Source organism: Ochotona princeps, chromosome 6, assembly GCF_030435755.1.
Source record: "Ochotona princeps isolate mOchPri1 chromosome 6, mOchPri1.hap1, whole genome shotgun sequence".
NCBI lineage: Eukaryota > Metazoa > Chordata > Mammalia > Lagomorpha > Ochotonidae > Ochotona > Ochotona princeps.
Window position 1 is genome coordinate 11,632,384 of NC_080837.1, and position 19,684 is coordinate 11,652,067.

Consider the following 19,684-nt stretch of genomic DNA (forward strand, 5'->3'; position numbering starts at 1 on the left):
TAACATCTGCAAATGGTGAGAGAAGTGATTGCCCAAACTCCTGAGAAATACTCTTAAATTAGAAGATATGTTTTTATTTGATTTGGGCAAACAAAGGAGATGAAGTCAAACTCAAAGGATGATACAGTCAAGAAACTGGGTTAGAATGTCGTGGACAAGGAGCTTCAGAAAGTTCATGAAAAATGGACATAAAAGATGCATTCATTTTGGTGTCTGCCACAAAAAAAAGTGATTTTTGTCATGATACATACTTTCTGTGAATGTCTTGAAGGCTGTACTAATTTTCCAGGGTCATACCGACAGGAATTGCGTTGTGTGGCAGGCACATGACCACCTTCAGAAATGCTGTGGTCATTTCCAGTACGGCGGAAGCGCACGTTTCCCCTGAACTGCAGAATGAGGTCTGGCAGTGCTCATTTCTTCTCAGAGACAGGGTGCCTCGCGAATGTCTGAATTCTGGTTGATCACGCCCGCTGTGTACATGTCAGTGTGCAGTGCTCTTTTCCTTGGCAGCCTTGGTCAGCATAGTGAAGACACTTGTCCAGCGAGCCGGGCTCCTGGTGTAGAGCATCCTATTTGATCTCATCTGCGAGGCACATTTCATCAGACTTTTCCAAGTGCGGGTCAAGGTGTGCATCACAGTGGGCATTGTGTAGGTCAGGGTGTGTGTCACAGTGGGCATTGTGCGGGTCAGGGTGTGTGTCACAGTGGGCATCGTGCGGGTCAGGGTGTGCATCACAGTGGGCATTGTGTAGGTCAGGGTGTGTGTCACAGTGGGCATCGTGCGGGTCAGGGTGTGTGTCACAGTGGGCATTGTGCAGGTCAGGGTGTGTGTCACAGTGGGCATTGTGCGGGTCAGGGTGTGTGTCACGGTGGGCATCGTGCAGGCCAGGGTGTGTGTCACAGTGGGCATTGTGTAGGTCAGGGTGTGTGTCACGGTGGGCATCGTGCAGGCCAGGGTGTGTGTCACAGTGGGCATTGTGCAGGCAGGGTGTGCGTCACAGTGGGCATTGTGCGGGTCAGGGTGTGTGTCACAGTGGGCATCGTGCAGGCCAGGGTGTGTGTCATGGTAGAACTCTTCTGAGGAGTCTCACTAACAGCACTTTTCTTCCTGGCTGACTCAATAAAAAGCAATGAAAAGATAATTCTCTGTGAATTTTGAGTCTTCTTTAAAATTATTCTTTTCAATCTATTTTTTTTTTTTTTTGCTAAACTAGAGAATGTAAACAATCCATTTTTACTTCCCGCTGTTGAAGAAACTTCTGTTTGTAATAAGTTTAGGGCGAACCCTGTAGTCGTTGGTGATGTGTCTGCTTTGTCCGTGTGGTGTCACACACACTGTCACCTTTGCTGTGCTCCTCCTGCTTGTTGCTCTGCAAACACAAGTGTGTCTTGGTCCTGGGCTGCCCCTTGTTCTCCCTGCCCAGTGTTTTGGTCTTGACTCTTCCCTCTTCTGGTGACTTCGTTTCATCAGGCATCCTCCACTCCACTGTTCATTCTCTTACTTTGAACATGTGTTTACTTATTTGGAAGACTTGCAGAGAGATTTATCCACTGGTTCACTCCCCAGATGGCTTGCAATGGTCAGGACTGGGTCAAGCCTTGGACAGGAGCTTCATCTGGGTCTTCCACGTGGGTAGCAGGAGCCATCATCTGTTGGTTTTCCTAGTCAGTGAAAACCAATGAAGTAGAGCAGTCAGGACGAGAACTGTGCCCATATAGCATACATTGCAGGTAGGGGTTTTGCCCACTGTGCCACAATGTCATTCCCATTCATTCTTAGAGACTTCAAGGCATTCTCTGAAGTAACCCTCTGTCATACTGTCCTGTTGAAAGTCTTCCAAACACTTAGGACAATAAGAATGCTTGTTTTCTTATCTTCCCACACCTGCAATAGAAAGCTGGCTGAGGCAGGTCAGCTCCCTGACCGGGGAACCACAGAGGCACTAGTTGTTCATTGGTTGAATGAGCAGCCAGTTCACATTAAGATTTTGTTTTCACTCGTGAGTTTCCTCACCGAGTCCTGTTTTTCTTTCTGCAGTGGTTTCACATCCTGTTGTTATTGTTGTTTCAACCTAACTTCACCTGATACCACGAAAGACCAGCTGTTCTCCCTGGGTGTGGTTCTTCTTATCTGGTCTCTGCTCTTCCAAGTGTGCACCTGTCGTGTTTCTGAGCGAATGTTCCTGGTGCATTTGTAATGAAAAGGAAATTATAAGTAGCATTTCCCTCCATTTATTCATTTCTTCTTTTGAATATTAAATAGATTTTGTTGGTTTTATTCAAAAAAGGTCCTACTATCTCATGGTGATTCTGAAGTTTCAGGTTATTAAGTTTTTGTTCCTTGCTATAGTCTCAAATATTTATTTGCCATTATATAACCTTTTTAATTCTTAATGTGTGCATTTACATAAATACATTCTTGCTATAAAAATCGATACAATGAGATCATTAAGTAGAATGGAAAAGTCCTCTCTTGTCATTTATTCCTCTGTGTCAGGCACCATTCCCTTCCCTAGTGGTAACCAGCACAAATTCAGAGAGAGACAGAGGCAAAGGGAAAGAACACGTCTGAGGGTTGATTTCCCATGTGTCTGCAGCAGCCCTGAGCCTGGTTGGGGACCAGAGCCAGGAACTCAGTGCAGGGCTCCCAAGGGGAGCTTAGAGGCCGTCACTGAGCGGTTACCATGACCTGCTTGGTCTACAGTGGTAGGAAGTAGCTGGACGTGGCTATCTAACCCGGCCATGCCAGCATGGACACAGGCTACTGAATTGGCATCTTAACTATTCACCACTAACCAAATGCCCACCTCTCCCTATTAAGTCTTTTTTTTTTCAAGATTTAAAAAAAAATTATTTGAAAGACAGAGTGACTTAGAGAGGCAGGTAGCGAAATCAAATGTTCCATCCACTGGCTCACTCCCTGAATTACTATGATAGCTGGGGCTGGGCCATGCTGAAGCCAGGTGCCAGGAGCTCCATCCAGGTTCCTCACAGGGGTGGCAGGGGCCCTAACACTTGAGCTGCTATCTGTTGCCCTCCCTGGCACATTAGCAGAAAGCTGGACTGGTATGGGACACTGGCATTTCAGATGCTGGCTTAATCTTCTGCACCGTAAGACTGGCACCTCAGTCTTCTAAAGCATGTACACACCAGCTGCACATAGAACAGACATGGAAAATCTATTTTCGGGGCCAGCACACTGACATGCATGCTAATCGTCTGTCTCTGGTGCCAGCATCCCATATAGGCACCAGTTTGAATCCCGGCTGCTCCACTTCCAACCCAGCTCCATGGCTTGGAAAGGAAGCAGAGGATGGCTCCAGTCCTTAGACCTCTGCCACCCACATAAGAGATTGGAAAGAAGGTTCTGGCTCCTGGCTTTGGATCATCTTAGCTCTGGTCAATGTGACCACTTGGGGAATGAACCAATGAATTGAAGATCTTTCTGTATCTCTCTCTCTCTTTTTTTCCCCTGTAAATCTGCATTTCAAATTAAAAATGAAGTATACTTTTGAAATTTTATCTTACTTCTCAGCTTTTATGCATTTGGAAAGTAGAATTTTTGAATTAAAAATACTGTCCTTCTACAATTCTATCAGGTTTAATGCAAATGAGTTTAACCTGATTAGGACATTAATACTGTACCACTGATCTGATGCTTATGAGGAAATCGAACTTTTCAGTAAATTAAAGCTGATGCAAATGAAGACTGATGATAGTTGCACAGTGCTGTGAGTGTGTAAAATTCCACTTTAAAATGTTTGCATGTATTTTACTCCAATAAAAAATAGGGTTGGGAGAACCTCCATGCGACACCCAGGCAAGGAGGTCACATGAGAACAAGAGTGTAAGCTCCCAAACCTTAATATGGCCATCTGCAGACTCCATTCACTCCTCACACTGAGGATGTGAAACCACTCCCAACGCCCTTCCCACTGTGTGGCGCTGCCTTTTTGCCTTCCACTCTGAGATTGTGAATTTCCACCCTTCCTGTGTTTTTAAGGTCTGGTAGCTTCTTTCTCACCTGAGCTCCAGCCAGCTCCCCTGTCACCTTACTACCTGTTAGTTTCCTATAACGATATTTTGGTCCTCGTTTTCAAAATGTAGTTTATTTCAGGTTTCAGCACCTTGCCAGAGCATTTTCCTTGTTTTGCTGTTTAGCAGACTTTGTCAGCCTTACTACTGCAGGGTTGTAATGGCCAGGCTCAGCCATTACCGGACCTGCTGCAGCAGGCTGTCTCGAGAGCGACTTGGACGCCTGATGCTGTTGGTGAATCCGTAGTAACTGTGGTGGTTTCTTATTTGTGTTGTTCATGTTTCTTCTCCATCTGGTTGGCCCTTTTCCCCTTCTAGCTTTCTGTTTGAAGCTGTGGTACGTTCACTGCTGATTCTGCCCCAGAGGAGGTGGGCAGAATCTGGCTTGGTGTTGATTCAGTCTGTTGGGTGGCTTGGTGCTTCTATTTTTTTTTGCAAAGTCGGATATATAAAGAGGAGGAGAGACAGAGAGGAAGATCTTAAGTCCGATAATTTACTCCCCAAGTGGCTGCAATGGCTGATGCTGTGCCGATCTGAAGCCAGGAGCCAGGAACTTCCTCCAGGTCTCCCACGTGGGTGCAGGGTCCCAAGGCTTTGGGCTGTCCTCAACTGCTTTCCCAGGCCACAAGCAGGGAGGTGGATGGGAAATGGAGCAGCCGGGATTAAAACCGGCGCCCATATGGGATCCTGGTGTGTTCAAGGCGAGGACTTTAGCGGCTAGGCCACGGTGCCGGGCCCTAGGTGCTTCTTTTCGTGCCTCAACACTGTCGTGTACTGCTCCTGCTGCTGCTGCATCGCCCACATCCCGGGCTTGAGCAGATCTTAATCTGGTTGTTACTTGTGTTTGCCACCATCTAGATCACGATTCTTCGGCTTGGTGCAGTCAGGTTCTGCTGCATTATCTGTGCTGTGGTTTTTGGTGACTTTGTGTATGTGAGAGCCCACCATTCTCAGAGGAACTGTCTTGGTAATCATGCTCCTCAAACTGTGTCCTAGCAGACTTGTTCCATGTCACCTTGCCTTGCCATGGAGAAGGCTGAGCATTTTCTCAACGGAGTTTGTGGTGTCAGTCTCAATGTCCCTTAGCATTCTCTGTGCTTCTGTTCAGCCTCCTGCATTGTCTTCCTTCATTGTCTAACTTTGCTTTCTTTATCTTGATGTTAATCATATCATTGAATAATAAATGTATTGGGGCTGTAGGAGAAGCTGATACCTCTGACTGCTCATTTTCCTGGCTGTGCTTGGGACTATCCATCTTTTTCTGCCTCCCTCACCAACTGAAAACCGACCCTGGAAAACAACCCATTGGCTCAGCCCTATTTTGAATTGCTTGCTTTTTATTTCTTTGTTGGAAGACAGGCAAAGACAAAAAGAGAGATCTTCCATCTGTTGGTTCATTCCCCTAAATGTCCACAACAACCAGGGCTGGACCAGAACAAAGGCAGGAATCAGGAACTCCATTCTGGCATCCCACATGAGTGGCAGAGGCCCAAGTATTTGGGCTGTCTTTGGCTGCATTCCCAGGTATATTCTCGGGCATCTAGATAGGCGGTGCAGTAGACAGCATCCCAGTAGGGGATGTCTGTGTATGTCTCTACCCACAACACTTGACATCCTCCCATGTGCCCTGAGCACTAGAGTTCAGAGGCAGGGTTTCTCAATTTTAACAGTATCAGCAGGCCTAGAGTTTCACTACTGTGACTCAATGTTGCTCCTTCAAGAGACCTGGAAGGGGTCCTGGGTGATAGCCCAATGGCTAAATCTTCCTCCTGCAAGCACTGGGATCTCATATAGGCACCGGTTCTTGTCCCAGCTGCTCCACTTCCCATCCAGCTCCCTGCTTATAGTTTAGGTAAGCAGCAGAGGATGGCCCAAAGCCTTGGGACCCTGTACCTGCATGGGAGACCCAGCAGAAACTTCTGGCTCCTGGCTTCAGATTAGCTCAGTTCTGTCCATTTGCAGTCATTTGGTGAGTGAACCAGCAGATGGAAGATCTTTTTCTCTCTCTCTTTCTCTCCGTCTCTGCTTCTCTCTGTAAATCCGCTCTGCCCTTTCCAATAAAATTAAATATCTTTTTTAAAGATTTATTTTATTATTATTTTTTTAATTGCAAAGTCAGATATACAAAGAGGAGGAGAGACAGAGAGGAAGATCTTCCGTCTGAAAACTCACTCCCCAAGTGACCGCAACGGCTGGTGTTGCGCCAATCCAAAGCCAGGAACCAGGAGTTTTTTCCAGGTCTCTCACATGGGTGCAGGGTCCCAAGGCCTTGGGCCGTCCTCAGTTGCCTTCCCAGACCACAAGCAGGGAGCTGGATGGGAAGTGGAGCTGCCAGGATTAGAACTGGTGCCCATATGGGATCCCGGCATGTACAAGGCGAGGACTTTAACTGCTAGGCCACGCTGCTGGGCCCCAAATAAATAAATCTTAAAAAAGAAAAACAGACACACCTGGATGGTTCACAGGGAGTCTGCCATTGTTTCTTGTATTTTGTATTTTGCTTTATACATTTATTTCATTAGGATCTGTAGGATCTTTTTATGTCTACATCGAGATAGGTAGCTTTGTTTTCTCACCAAAGGATAAGTTTGTCCACCACTGTCTCAGTGCTGCATATAATGTTGATATTTATTAAACATCAGCACTTTTCATCTTTTCCCAAATGACTTAAAATGTCACCTTAATCAAAAATTGAATTTTCTTTTGATGTGTATATTTCCTTGATTTGTTTCTGGTCTCACTAATCTATACTTTTATTTCTTTCTTAATATACCCATTTTAATTACTAAAGATTTTTTTAAAGATTAATTTTATTGGAAAGGTAGATTTATAGAGAGGAGAGACAGAGAAAGATCTTTTGTCCACTGGTTCGCTCCCCAATGTCCGGAGCTGAGCCAACCCGAAACCTGGAGCCAGAAACTTCTTCCTGGCCTCCCACACAGGTGCAGGACCCCAAGACTTTGGGCCATTCTCCACTGCCTTCCCAGGCCACATACAGGGATCTGGGTGGGAAGTGGAGCAGCCCAAACATGAACCAGTGCCCAAATGGGATCCTGGAGCTTGAATGGGGAGATTAGCCAATTGACCCATTGTGTCAGCCTCAGTACTAAAACTTCATAACACGTTTTGCTTTGTTTGTAAAGACAAGTCATTCCTTATCACTGTTTTCCCATTTAAATATTTATTTTTGCACAATGCTCTTTTATGGGGCCAGCATTGTGGTACAGTATGCTAAGCTGCCACTTGTGATATCAGCCTCTCATAATCCCAGTCCAAGTCCCAGCTGTTCCACTTCCATCCAGTTCCCTGCTAATGGCTTGCAAAAGCAGCAGAAGCTGGCCTGAGTGCTTGGGTCCCCATTGCCAAGTGAGGGGGGCTGGATTGTATTTCCAGGTCTTGGCATTGCATGATCCAGCCGGAAATGTTGTGGTCATTTGAGGAGTGAACAAGTAGATGAAGGTGTTTCTCTCTCTCTCTGTAGCTCTACCTTTCAAGCAAATCTTTAGAATTAAGTTCTCATTATACTTAATCTTGTGTAAAATATCAAGCATTTTTTCAATTCTTTTTTTTTTTAAGATTTATTTTTATTGGAAAGTCAAATTACAGAGAGAAAGATCTTTCATCTGCTGGTTCACTCCCCAAATGGCCGCAAGAGTCAGAGCTGAGCCAATCAGAAGCCAGGAGCCAGGAGCTTCTTCTTGGTCTCCGACACAGGGTCCCCAAGGCTTGGGGCCATCCTTTACTGCTATTCTAGGCCACCAGCAGAGAGCTGGATGGGAAGTGGAACAGCCAGGACAAGAACTGATGCCCACATGGGATCCCAGTACATGCAAAGCAAGAATTTAGCCCCTAGGCTAGTGCACTGGGCCCTCTTCATTTATTTTCATTCTGTTTGAAGGGCAGAGAGACAGATGGAGAGAGCTCTTCCATCTGCTGGCTCCCTCTCCAAATGATCACAACAGCCAGGCTGACACTGGGAGCTGGGGACTCAACCCATATTTTCCAAGTGATTTGCTGGAACCCAAGTATTTGAACAATGGCTGTTGCATCTTAGGGTGTGCATTAATAGAAATAGTCGTAACTCAAACCCGGCACTCTGAAATAGAATGTGGCATCCCAAGTTTATCCCCGAAGGACTTAGCCTTCACCAGATTTCATTTTAAAGAAGTCTTCTTCGAAGGACCAGCATATGGCACAGTGGGTTAAGCCAACTACCTGTGAAAATAGCATCCCATGTGAGTGCTGGTTCAAGTCCCAGCTGTTCTGCTTCCCATCAACTGTCTGCTGATGTGTCTGGATAATCTGTGGAAGATAGCTCAAGGGTTTAGGCTCCTGCCATCCACTTGAGAGACCTGGTTAAAGCTCCTGGCTCCTGACTTTGACCTTCTTTTTTTTTTTTTAAAGATTTATTCATTTTATTACAGCCAGATATTCACAGAGGAGGAGAGACAGAGAGGAAGATCTTCCGTCCGATGATTCACTCCCCAAGTGAGCCGCAACGGGCCGATGCGCGCCGATCCGAAGCCGGGAACCTGGAACCTCTTCCGGGTCTCCCACGTGGGTGCAGTGTCCCAATGCATTGGGCCGTCCTCAACTGCTTTCCCAGGCCACAAGCAGGGAGCTGGATGGGAAGTGGAGCTGCCGGGATCAGAACTGGCGCCCATATGGGATCCCGGGGCTTTCAAGGCGAGGACTTTAGCCGCTAGGCCACGCCGCCGGGCCCGACTTTGACCTTCTAATCCCAGTCATTATGGCCATTTGAGAAATGAACCAGCAAATGGAAGATCTCTTTGTCTATCTCTCTTTTCCTTTCTCTCTCCCTCCCCTACCCTCATAAGAGTGCTTTTCAAATAAATACATTTAAAAATATCTTTATTAGAGACTTCCACACTTCTGAATTAATTTGTTTTCCTTAAATTATACACAATAGGGGCTAGAATTGTGGCCAAGTTGGCTAAGTGGCTACCTGCAATGACAGTGTCCCTTTGGGTGCCAGTCTGAGTCCCAGCTTCTCCATTCCTATCTAGCTCCCAGCCAATGGCCTGGGAAAAGAGCGGAAGAAGGCTTATGGCCCCTGCACCTGTGTGAGACTCCTCAGTGAATCTCCTGGCTTCTTGCTTTGCCCTGGCCCAGCCCTGGCTTTGGCAGCTGTTTTGGGGAGTGAATTGCTAGATAGATCTTTCTATGTATCTCTTTCTCATTTTCTGTAACTCTGTCTTTTAAATTAATAAGTAAAAAAAACCTCACATAGACAAGTAAGTAATAACAGAGAAGGACAGAACAAGAAAGGCAAAAATATCCACAAATGTTTTGAAAGCAAAGAATGTGAATGCCTGGTAAGTGACTTGACATGCTCAGGAGCCCACATCCCAAGGCCAGCAGTTGGGATTCCTGACAGTTACCCTGAACCATACCATGGAACCCTCAGAAAATACAGAACTGGCAGCATGGACACTCAGTAGCTACACCTTTACTCTCTGGGCAGGACTTTGTAAGATTTCCGCAGGGAATCTGACCAACATAAGGGAAAGGAAAGTTTAGAAACCTGGTATGGAGATGAGGAGTCCCTGACAAGTAACCCTGACTGTAGCACTTTCTGACTGACAAGGATTATCAGGTACCTGAGGAAGACCTCTAACATGAAATAAAGTAGTAGCTTAGAAGACCTAGACACTGTTCAGAGAACAGCAAGCAATAAAACAACAATGGCAGTAAAAATACAACAAAGCCAGTCCTTATGTCAGAGAAATAAAATTGGACATTAAACAAATAAAACCACTCAAAGAACAAAAACACCTCTTAGAAATGAAAAACCTTGAAACAAACATGCCTCCATTAAAGGACAAGGAAGGGACCCGGTGCAGTAGTCTAGTGCTACCTTGCACTAGTCCTCTGCTTGCATGCGCCAGGATCCCAGATGGGTGCTGATTCGTATCCCAGATGCTCCACTGAGGGAGACCCAGAAGAAGCTCCTGGCTCCTGGCTTTGGATTGGCTCAGCTTTGACCATTGCAGCCACTTGGAGAATAAACCAATGGATGGAAGATCTTTCTGTTTCTCCTTCTCTCCGTAAATCTAACTTTCCAATTACAAAAGAAAACAAACAAACAAACAAAAAAACTTGCACAGAAGGAAGATCAAGTAAAGTTGCTCAGAATGGGCAGAGTGGACAAGTGGGAGAGAAACAGTTAAAAAAAATGGAAGGAAGTCCAATGTCCCAGTCTAAGCAGCTCCAGAAAAAATAAGTTAGAGATGTGGAAGGGAGAAAATTCTCAACAAAATAATTTAATAAAATTTCCCAGAAGTGAAGGACTTGGGTTGCTGGATTGTCAGGACTCACCGAGTACTTAGCATGACAAGTGCAGACAGGGCCATATTTAACTATGGTATCCTACAGAGAAAGCTCTAGGAACAGTGTTGTTAGCAGGGGTTATATTCATTTTTCATTCACAAGCACATGTCTGTCAAGTAATGAGTCTAGGAGCAGAATAGGTTATAGAGTATTAATACGCAGTGGCAAATTGTTTTCCCAAGAGTTAGGAGCATTGGAACACTGTGAACCTGTTACTGGTGAGTCCTAGAGAGGCCCCTGTATCTCCTGCCCCTTACATTGTGATATCAGAATCATCAAGGAAAGCAACCCAGTCTGGCACTGGATAGAACAGCCCTTTATTTACATAAGAGAGCAGGACCAACTCCAGCAGTGGGCGGTAGTTCCCCATGGCAGTGGGTGTTCCAGCAGCAGCTGTAGGGCAGTTTATATGTGTGCACCCACTTCACACTGCGGGAGAAGGGTGTCCTGGGCCCAGTCACTTGCCTCTGGGAAGACCTGTTTTCTTGTAGTGCTGAACAATTGATGATATTCCTGATAAGACCATTGATATGAAGCCAACTGCTAAGGGAAGACTGACAGGGTGTTATGTGGATGAGAGTGATGCATTCATCCTGAAAATCTATTCAACTGAGCCCTCATCAATCATGTACTTTGCTGCTCCATTATTAAAAAGCTAAAATTGTAAACGTGTGAGCGAAGTTGGTTCATGAGAAGTTGTTAATGTTAACTGAAATTAAAATAAAGCTTTAATATGTTCAAATATGATTTTTTATACATGTATACATTGAGGCTTGGATGAAGGGCATAGTGTTTATGTGGCTGATATTTTAAATTGTTGTTACTGTATGTGAAATAACATGTTATGAAGGGAGGGGCCAGGGCACTATGTGTCCCTGCTGACCGGGTTGATGTACTGAGCTCAGGCTTTCCTCCTAGACCTTCCGCTCTGTATTGAGGTAAGTCGAGTGGTCAGCTAATGTCGGGATGAAGTTTGTGGTGCTGCAGTTGTTGCTGTTTTCCCACTCTGTGTTTCTGAGATCTGTTCTAGTGTAAATTAGTGTCCTGACGACCTTTTCCTTTCGAATGTGACCTGAAGCTGTGAATATGTTCCCATTTTTCTCTTTTTTGTCCGTTTCTTCTCTTCTAGGTTTTTGTAGAGACCCTGGATAAGTGTTTTGAAAATGTGTGTGAATTGGATTTGATCTTCCACATGGATAAGGTATGACCCTTTCCAAGCCAGGGTTCCCCATGGGCTAAGTTCAGGACTATTCTGGTCACCCCTACACCTTCGTGCTCCTTCTATGGCTTTTTACTGAGATCATCCTAAAATCCATTTCACTGAATTATTAAGTTGGATAGTTAGGGCAGAGCTAGCTAAGATCTAGTAAGTCTTTAACGTAGAGATTATTCCTGGGCCTACATCATGATTCTTCTGCCCACGGAGAGACTTCTGGGAATGGGGCAGTGGTAACACCAGAACAGCTGGCCAACTGGCCAAAGGTGGAAGAGTTTGGTGTTGCTGATGATTCTCCTAGGGATAAGCCAGTGATAGTGAAGCTTTGGAATCATCCTGACGGGGAGACTTTGACTTTGAAACTGTGCTAAAGGATAATACAGTAAGATATCTGTAATGTCACATGAGGCCAGGCAGGCTGTCATGGAAGAATTGAAACAGTCCTGGGTGAGTTTTCTCGGATGCGTTTCACTGGCATGACTAGGACTTGCCCTGTGTCCCCATGTGCCAAACTAAAGGAGAGTCAGCCAGCAAGGGGATGACGTTGGCCGCGTGAATTTTATCTAGCTGGGCACATGTTGTTACCAGTGATGTTATGAGTTAGGAATGGTACATCTTGGACTTGGCTGGCCCTCCTCATCTGACTGCTGTGGCAGTGACTCTTGGCCCCTGCAGGACAGTGGACTTTTAGGAAGCTGCTGCAGTTGCTGGGCCCTGATCCTTTATTGGTCTGTTTTTGTTGTGATCAGTCAGAAGCTTTTAGTCCCGTTGTTGCTGGCCTTGCCATCTAAGGATGATGTTGTTGTTCAGTGGGCCCTTCAGTCTTGGTTAACTCTACCATGGGGTGCCCATCCCCCATTGCCCACTGACATATGAGCATGTTCCTGAGTTTGGCAACTGGAATGGCGGGTAGTTTTCTCTTTCCACCTCTCCCTTGTCTGTGACAGCCTGAAAAATTGGAGTCCCTCCCTTCAGACATGGACTGACAGCCTCATGGGACTTCTAGAGGCCAGGGACGCAGTAGGTGGCCACTCTCACTTTCACATGAAAGGGTCCTAGAAACTCCAGCAGTTTCTTAGCAAGCACTTGAGGGTTGTTGTTTGTTTCTGTTCATTTCGTTTTTTTATTTGAAGAGTAGAGTTACAGAGAGAAGGAGAAATAGAAAACTCCCCATCCACTGGTTCACTCCCCAAATGGCTACAACAGCCTGAGATGAGCTGGTTTGAGGCTAGAACCTTCCTCTAGGTCTCCCACATGGGAGCCCTCCTCCACTGCTTTCCCAGGCCATAAACAGGGAGCTGAATGTGAAATGGAGCAACTGGGACTAGAGTCAACGCCCATACAGGATGCTGGTGCCACAGGCAGAGCCTTAATCTACTATACAATGGCACCAGCCTCTGGAGGGTTGTTTTGTGCCTGTCGGTTATAAAGGTGATGCTCTCCTGTGATTTCTGTCCAAGAGAGCCATTGTTGAAATGTAATTCCTTTGTGCTGATGAGAAGAACAAGAGGATACTAAGGAGAATTTTTAAAGGATTTTTAAACTTTATTGTTAGGGAAGGGAGATTTGTTAACACATAAAGAACCAGGTAGCTGCACACCACCAGGCCCCAGGTTGCAGTTGCTGGGAGCTTTACTTCCACTAAGGGTTGTAGTAGCCCTACAGCTCCACCTTAATGATGGGGGCAGTATCTGCCCCGCCTATGGGCTTCCTGGGGCAATAGTTGATCAAGGCTGGCCAGTGGGCACAAACTGTCTCTTCTGTAAGTCAGAACTCTCATACTCACTTTCCCCAAGTAACACAGGGTTGGGGGGCAGGTATTTGTCAAAGTTGATCCTGTTGCAATGCTAACTTCAGCATTCCCACAGCCTCTCCGGGTGCTTACCATTGTGGCTGTGCTGTGTACTTCCCAGGGTTGGGAAGTTTCTGGGTATTCCTCAATCTTGATTGCATGCTGGAAGCTGTGATGAATTAAATGGCTGTTTTCATTATTACTATTATTGTTACGATGATGATGAAGGTGTTATCTTTGGGCTACCTCCCGATGTGTAAACTGGGTCTGTGAGGGAGCCACCTGTTGCTTACCAAGCCAGAGGGGCATTTCTTAACATGTCATGTGGATTAAGGGATGAATTTGCTTGGGAAAGCAGGCATTTCCCCAGCAGGAGAAGGGAAAACACTCTGATCCTCCCATTTTCCCCATGGAGAGGAGTGTTAGAGCTCGTGTGACTTCACACTGCCCCTGTTCCCCAGGGCCCTGTGTTAGTTGAGACATTTAAAGGGCTGGGGCACCAGGCAGTCTGCTTGTAAGTGCCAGCCATTCTTAGAAGTTGTCTGAGAATGCCAGCTGTCCAGCTTCTGTGCGTGGGTCGGGAGTGGGTCCTGTGGACTGGTGCCTGGGAAGGGCACTTGGATTCCTGGGGGAAACTGAGTGTGAGTGCAGCCCTTGTCACTGAGAGAGGGGGAATCCGCCCAGACTGAGTTCATTGTTGGGGTAACCCAGAAGGTGTGCCCAAGGGGTCTTTCAGAACCCTAACATACGTGGCCGTACTGTCTTCTTTGTCTGATGTCACTTGCAGGAGTTATCCATTCTGTGATGTGTCACCTCGGGTGATTAAATGTATTGCTGCATAGGATTCCATTTTCTGAGTAACACTGTTTATTTATCCATCCTATCAGTGGATTTGGGTCATCTTGAGTTTGTGGCTATTATGAAGCATGGTGCCATGCGTGTTCTTAAATGCTATTGCTGATATTTGTCGCTGTCTCCTGGAGCACTTGTGTAGAAGACCTGCTGCGTCAGTGCCGGGCCTCTGGAAAGTGGCCAGCAGCACTAACACCGAGAAGCCTGAGGCTCCAGCCTGGCGCAGGTCCTCCCAGGCCTCAGCCGGCCACTTTATCAGATAACACCAGCCTTTTCCAGAGCTTCCCTCGCATTGTAGGATGAGTGCCTCCACTGCTGCATATCCTCACCAGAAGTCTGTCCCCAGGGGGGTGCTTAGTGGTCCTGTTAACCAAGTCATCCTAGTTCCTCCTCCTCAGGAAACATGGCACAGTCACGCTCCTGCAGCCTCTTGAAGTTATGTGTGGTCATGTAACATTGCCCTAGCCATTGAATGTGAGAGAGAGGTCCTTTTCAGTAGAAATTTGATGACCAGTACACAGATGTGTCCTTCCTGCCGTGTGGCAGCTGTGGTCCTAACCTCTGTCTTGCTCGCTACACCAAATACCCACCCTATGAAAGGTATTTTAAATTCATGTTTGTTTATTATTGCTATCACTGTAGAAGTAGTTTTTAATATGTTATGGTGAAACCAAAGATGTGATAATGTCTTAATAACTCAGGTTATCTTATCTGTAGACACCACTAATTTTTTTCAGTCCTTCTTTCATTTATCTTTTTCTTTCCCCTTACCCTGCTGACTCATGCCTCCCTGTGATAGTCAGTAGATGTGACGACACTCGCATCTGACCTTGCTGCTGGTCCCCGTGGCAGCCTTCGTCCTGTTCTCTGGAGCACCAAGAGTGTTTATCATTACTTTTTTTGGGTAAATGTTTTTATCAGATTATGTAAGTTTCTTTCTTTTCCTAGTAGCTGGGGATTTTTAATCATGGAAGCATGGTAAAAGTTATCAAGCATTTTTTTCCATCTCCTTGGTAATCATGATTTTTTTAAATAAACGGCTGTGAGGATGTTTGTTAAGGCAGTAGGCAGTAAAGCCATTCCAGCCCCAACATTAGACAAGGCCTTCCAGGAAGAAATAAGGTTGTTCTTTCTCATGTGACTCATCTTCAGATCAGTGCCCTTAAGTGTTCTGCAACCACTGCATTTTTCCTTTACAGTTATACAACTGTTGTTTTCAGTTATTCGTGTGACATCAGGGAAAGATCATATCTTTTGAAGAATTTGAAAAGCAGTGTTGCAAGGAGTCAGAATCCCACCCTGCTTACCTTTAGAAAGTGTTTCTGGCAGGCGACTTCTTTGTTGGGGGGATCTTTGACTGACCTTTGCCCTCATATAAAGCATTTGCAAATTCAGGGGTAATTGCCGTTGGTAATAAAAACTGGTCTTTTCAGGTAGGCAAAAGACCTGTCTGAAACAACAGAAATGTCATCTACAACAGTATCCTTCTTTTTTACTTTTTAAGATTTATTTATTTTGTTTGAAAGGCAAAGTTACAGGAAGAAGTGGGGTTTGGAGAAAACACTGGTCACTCCTCTGGTGGCCATGACGGCTGGAGCTGGATGAGTCTGTGTTAGGGTCCAGTTTTGTCCACCCCCGAGAAACGACAAAGAGTTTCGCTGATAATGCAAAAGCAAGCAGAGTTTATTGTGCTAGCATGCTGAGGTCAGACCATTCTTGGGGCACGCAGGCCAGCCAAAGAGGGGTCAGACCCCAAGCCAGTAAAGGCCACTGATTATATAGGCCTCTCTTGGGAATTACATACATCATACCCCATGCAAATCCAGACACATCAAATCAATTTAAAGAGTAACACATTATCCAATCAAAGTAACACACTTCAAACACATCATGGCCATGGGTTCTGGGTATCAATAGCTCATCCCATTTCCTGAAACTGGACAAATGCCCTGCCACCAGGTGTATTCTATAGATAGGGATCGTGGCACTGGTCACTATAGATAGGACTTGTGACACTGGCCAATAACCCTGACTCATCCTGACTAGGGTGGAATCCCCCAATGGCCCTGGCTTATCCTAACTAAGCAAAGCAGCGACTTCTTGCACCAAGGGGCCTGACAGCCTGGCCTAGCATTCTACTATTCTAACACTCTAACATTATACTAACACTCTAACACCTGAAGCCTAGAGCCAGAAACTCTGTTTGGGTATCCTGTGTGGATGGCAGGAGTCCATCAGCTTGGGCCAGTTTCCACTGCTTTCCAAGGCGCACTAACAGGGAACTGGATCAGATAAAGAGTAGCCACAACACAATCCGACACCCGTGTGGGATACCAGTGTCGCAGTCAGTAGCCCAACCCTCTGTGCCAATGACAGCCCTGACTTCATCCTCAAGATCAGAAGCCCTGTCAATTGAGAAACCTCAGGACATTCAAGATATGCATTAGACACGCCTGGGTATCTGCCCATCACTTTGAACAAATTTCTTGAAAGAGCAGGCCTCTGTAAAGACCAGACATACTGATTTCCTGCTACCCTGGCAATTTCTTTCTTTTAGTGTTTGTTTATTCAGTTTTGTCTTTTTGGTGTATAGAACATCAGGAAGAGAAAGAGAGAAAGAAAGCCAGAAGATTCTTCCAGGTCTCCCACATGGGTGCAGGGTTCAAAGGCTTTGCACCATCCTCTACTGCTTTTCTAAGCCATAAGCAGAGAGCTAGATGGGAAGTGGAACAGCTGGAACACAAACCATTGCCCATATGGGATCCTGGCACTTGCAAGGTGAGGGTTTAGCCACTGAGCCATCATGCCAGGCGACCAAGGGGCATCTTAGCTGCTGAGCCAAACGCCAGTTTTTGCAAATTATTTCTGATCTCATGGCTCCCAAATTGATCCTATCCTATTTTTGTCACTGCTTTCTCTTTACCTCTCTCTACTTTTCCTCCTATTTTCCAGGAGGGCCTGAACCTACCCTTTGTAGAGCTGTTTCTCCTCCCTGCCCCACCCTTGCTTCTTCTCCTGGTTTCTGAAGTGTGCTGTTTGTTCCCTCCTCTGAACTCTAAAATCTCACTGTCTGAGTCTCTTGGGGAATGCATGCCTCCCACACTGGCCAGATCTTTGCAGCTGTACTTGTAACCCCACCGTTCATCAAGGTAAACTTGTTGACTGGGGAATTACACACAATTTTTCAACAGAATCTGTTCCCTCCCTGGAACCGTGAAACTTGTCTTTCTCTCCTACCCAAATCCTCTGATGATTTCCAAGTCTGGTGGTCTTCCCACTGCCATCACTTTGTGTGATTTGACCATAGTACCTGATGCTGGTAGTCTTTCAGTGGGGCATTTTTTTAAAGATTTATTTTGTTTTTATTGGAAAGTCAGATATGCAGAGAGGAGAAGAGACAGAGAGGAAGATCCATCTGCTGGTTCATTCCTCAAGTGGCCACAATGGCCGAAGCTGAGCCAATCCAAAGCCAGGAGCCCAGAGCCTCTTCCGGGTCTCCCAGGTGGGTGCAAGGTCTCAAGGCTTTGGGCCATCCTCAACTGTTTTCCCAGGCAACAAGCAGGGGCTGGGTGGGAAGCAGGGCCGCTAGGATTAGAACCGGCGCCCATATGGGATCCCAGCATGTTCAAGGTGAGGGCTTTAGCTGCCAGGCTACTGTGCAGGGCCCATATGTGGGACATTCTTAATCCCTTTTCACCTTGTCTCTCACGTAAAACTCTCCAGAGTTTTCTCCTGCTCTCTTCCCACTGTCTGACAGTCAATTATTAGTGTTCTCTCACCTCTCTATTTCACATATCTGTCATGGATAGCATCCATTTATCATACTTAAACAGTCATCTCATCTATGTAGATAGTTCCTAACATGACATTTCTACTCCTGATGGCTCATCTGGTGTTCAGAATGGTCTGAGTCCTGGCCCACTAGTTCAGCTGCCTGAAGGTATTTCTTCCTAATACATTAAAAACTATTTATTTTTCCTTGAAAGAGTTATAGAGGGTCAGAGGGAGAAACAAAGAGAGAAATTTTCCATCTTCTGGTTCATTCCCCAAATGACTAAAATGGCCAGAGTTAGGCCGGTCCAAAGCTGAGGGTTGGGAGCTTCCTTCGGGTCTCCCACATAGGTGCAGGGGTTCAAGAACTTGGCCATCCTTCATTGCTTTCCCAGGCACATTAGCAGGGAGCTGGACTGAAGTAGAGCAGTCAGGATTTGAAGAAGCACCCATATGGAGGCAGAGGTACCTGCTCTTCCTCAGCACACCCTAATGTCTTTCTAATATCTACATCTCTTGCAGTTCAGAGCCAACTTCAGCAGGTGTTGCCCCTAAATTTCCCTTTCCAAGTGTACTGCTACCATTTTTCATCGTGGGCACTCATCTTGACTCCCTTCCTTGCTCTCAATATTTTTAAGTCAATTTTTACAACTGTTGCTTTGGCCTGGTAGAGTCTTTTTACTCGTTCTTACATGCACCAGTTGTTAACATTTGGCACATGTATTTTTTTTTTCACTTGAGAGAGAGAGTGTGTGCACTCTCAACCTCTGGTCCACTCCCCTAAATGCTTGTAGCAACTTAGGATGACCTGGTCTTTATTTTTTCATTACTTCTCGCCTCATGCATTCTTGACCACTCACTGTGTGATTCCTGCCTCAACACTTGATCCAAGTTGTCTTTTTTACAATCTTTCATTTACTGAATCGGACCTGTCCTTCAACCTTGACTCAAATCCAGCCTCCAAAGCTGATCCTTGCTGTCTTGTCTTTTGTGATTAAGGACCAACCATTCTATCCTGGTGTGGCCTCTACTTTAATGTTTTAAATAATTCTTCATTTATTTTTTCATTGTTTTTGAAGGAATCAGACAGATACAAAGAGATCTGTCCATTGGTTCACTCCTCCAAATGCCCACAGCAGCTAGGACTGGTCGTGGCTGAAGCCAGAAGCCCAGAACTCCATCCAAGTCTCCCATGGGGATGTCAGTGACCCAAACAGTTGGGCCATCACCTGCTGCCTCCCAGCCTGTGCATCAGCAGAAAGCCAGATTCAAGATTGGAGCAAGGATTCAAACCCATGGTTGCCTCCCCCCAAATTTAAATACGTATTCCCTTTGAGCCATTAATTCTGTTTTGGGGAATTTCTCCTAAATCCTTTTTTTAGAGTCACTAGGGCAAGCTTGCTACAGCAGTCATTGTTACTGAAGAAAAGCCCAGGTGTCCTTAGAGCACTGTTTCAGTTTTTAAATTAATATACTTGTGGTAGAGGTTTTTAATCCACTGGCTCCCCACATGCATACAGGAGCCAGAGATGTGCTGGGTTGAGACCAGTATCCTGAAACTGCATCCAGGACTCCCTCATGGGAGGTAGGGATCCAAGGACTTGGACCATCATCTCATAGACTACACATTAGTGGGGAGACTACTGTGAGAAGTAACCAGGACT

The 19,684-nt window shown here is 45.8% G+C and overlaps 1 protein-coding gene across 4 annotated transcripts in view; it reads left to right on the forward strand.

Moving 5' to 3' along the window:
- Positions 1–19,684, forward strand: part of AP3S2 (adaptor related protein complex 3 subunit sigma 2) — a 58,823-nt gene that overhangs the window by 7,130 nt on the left and 32,009 nt on the right. For 3 of the 4 annotated variants that reach the window (XM_058665587.1, XM_004577931.3, XM_012928551.2), the window contains exon 4: positions 11,519–11,590. The exons of the other annotated variant lie outside the window; for it this stretch is intronic. In XM_058665587.1, coding sequence (XP_058521570.1) covers positions 11,519–11,590 — 72 coding nt within the window. The remainder of the gene's footprint in view (positions 1–11,518; positions 11,591–19,684) is intronic. 4 annotated transcript variants of the gene reach the window in all.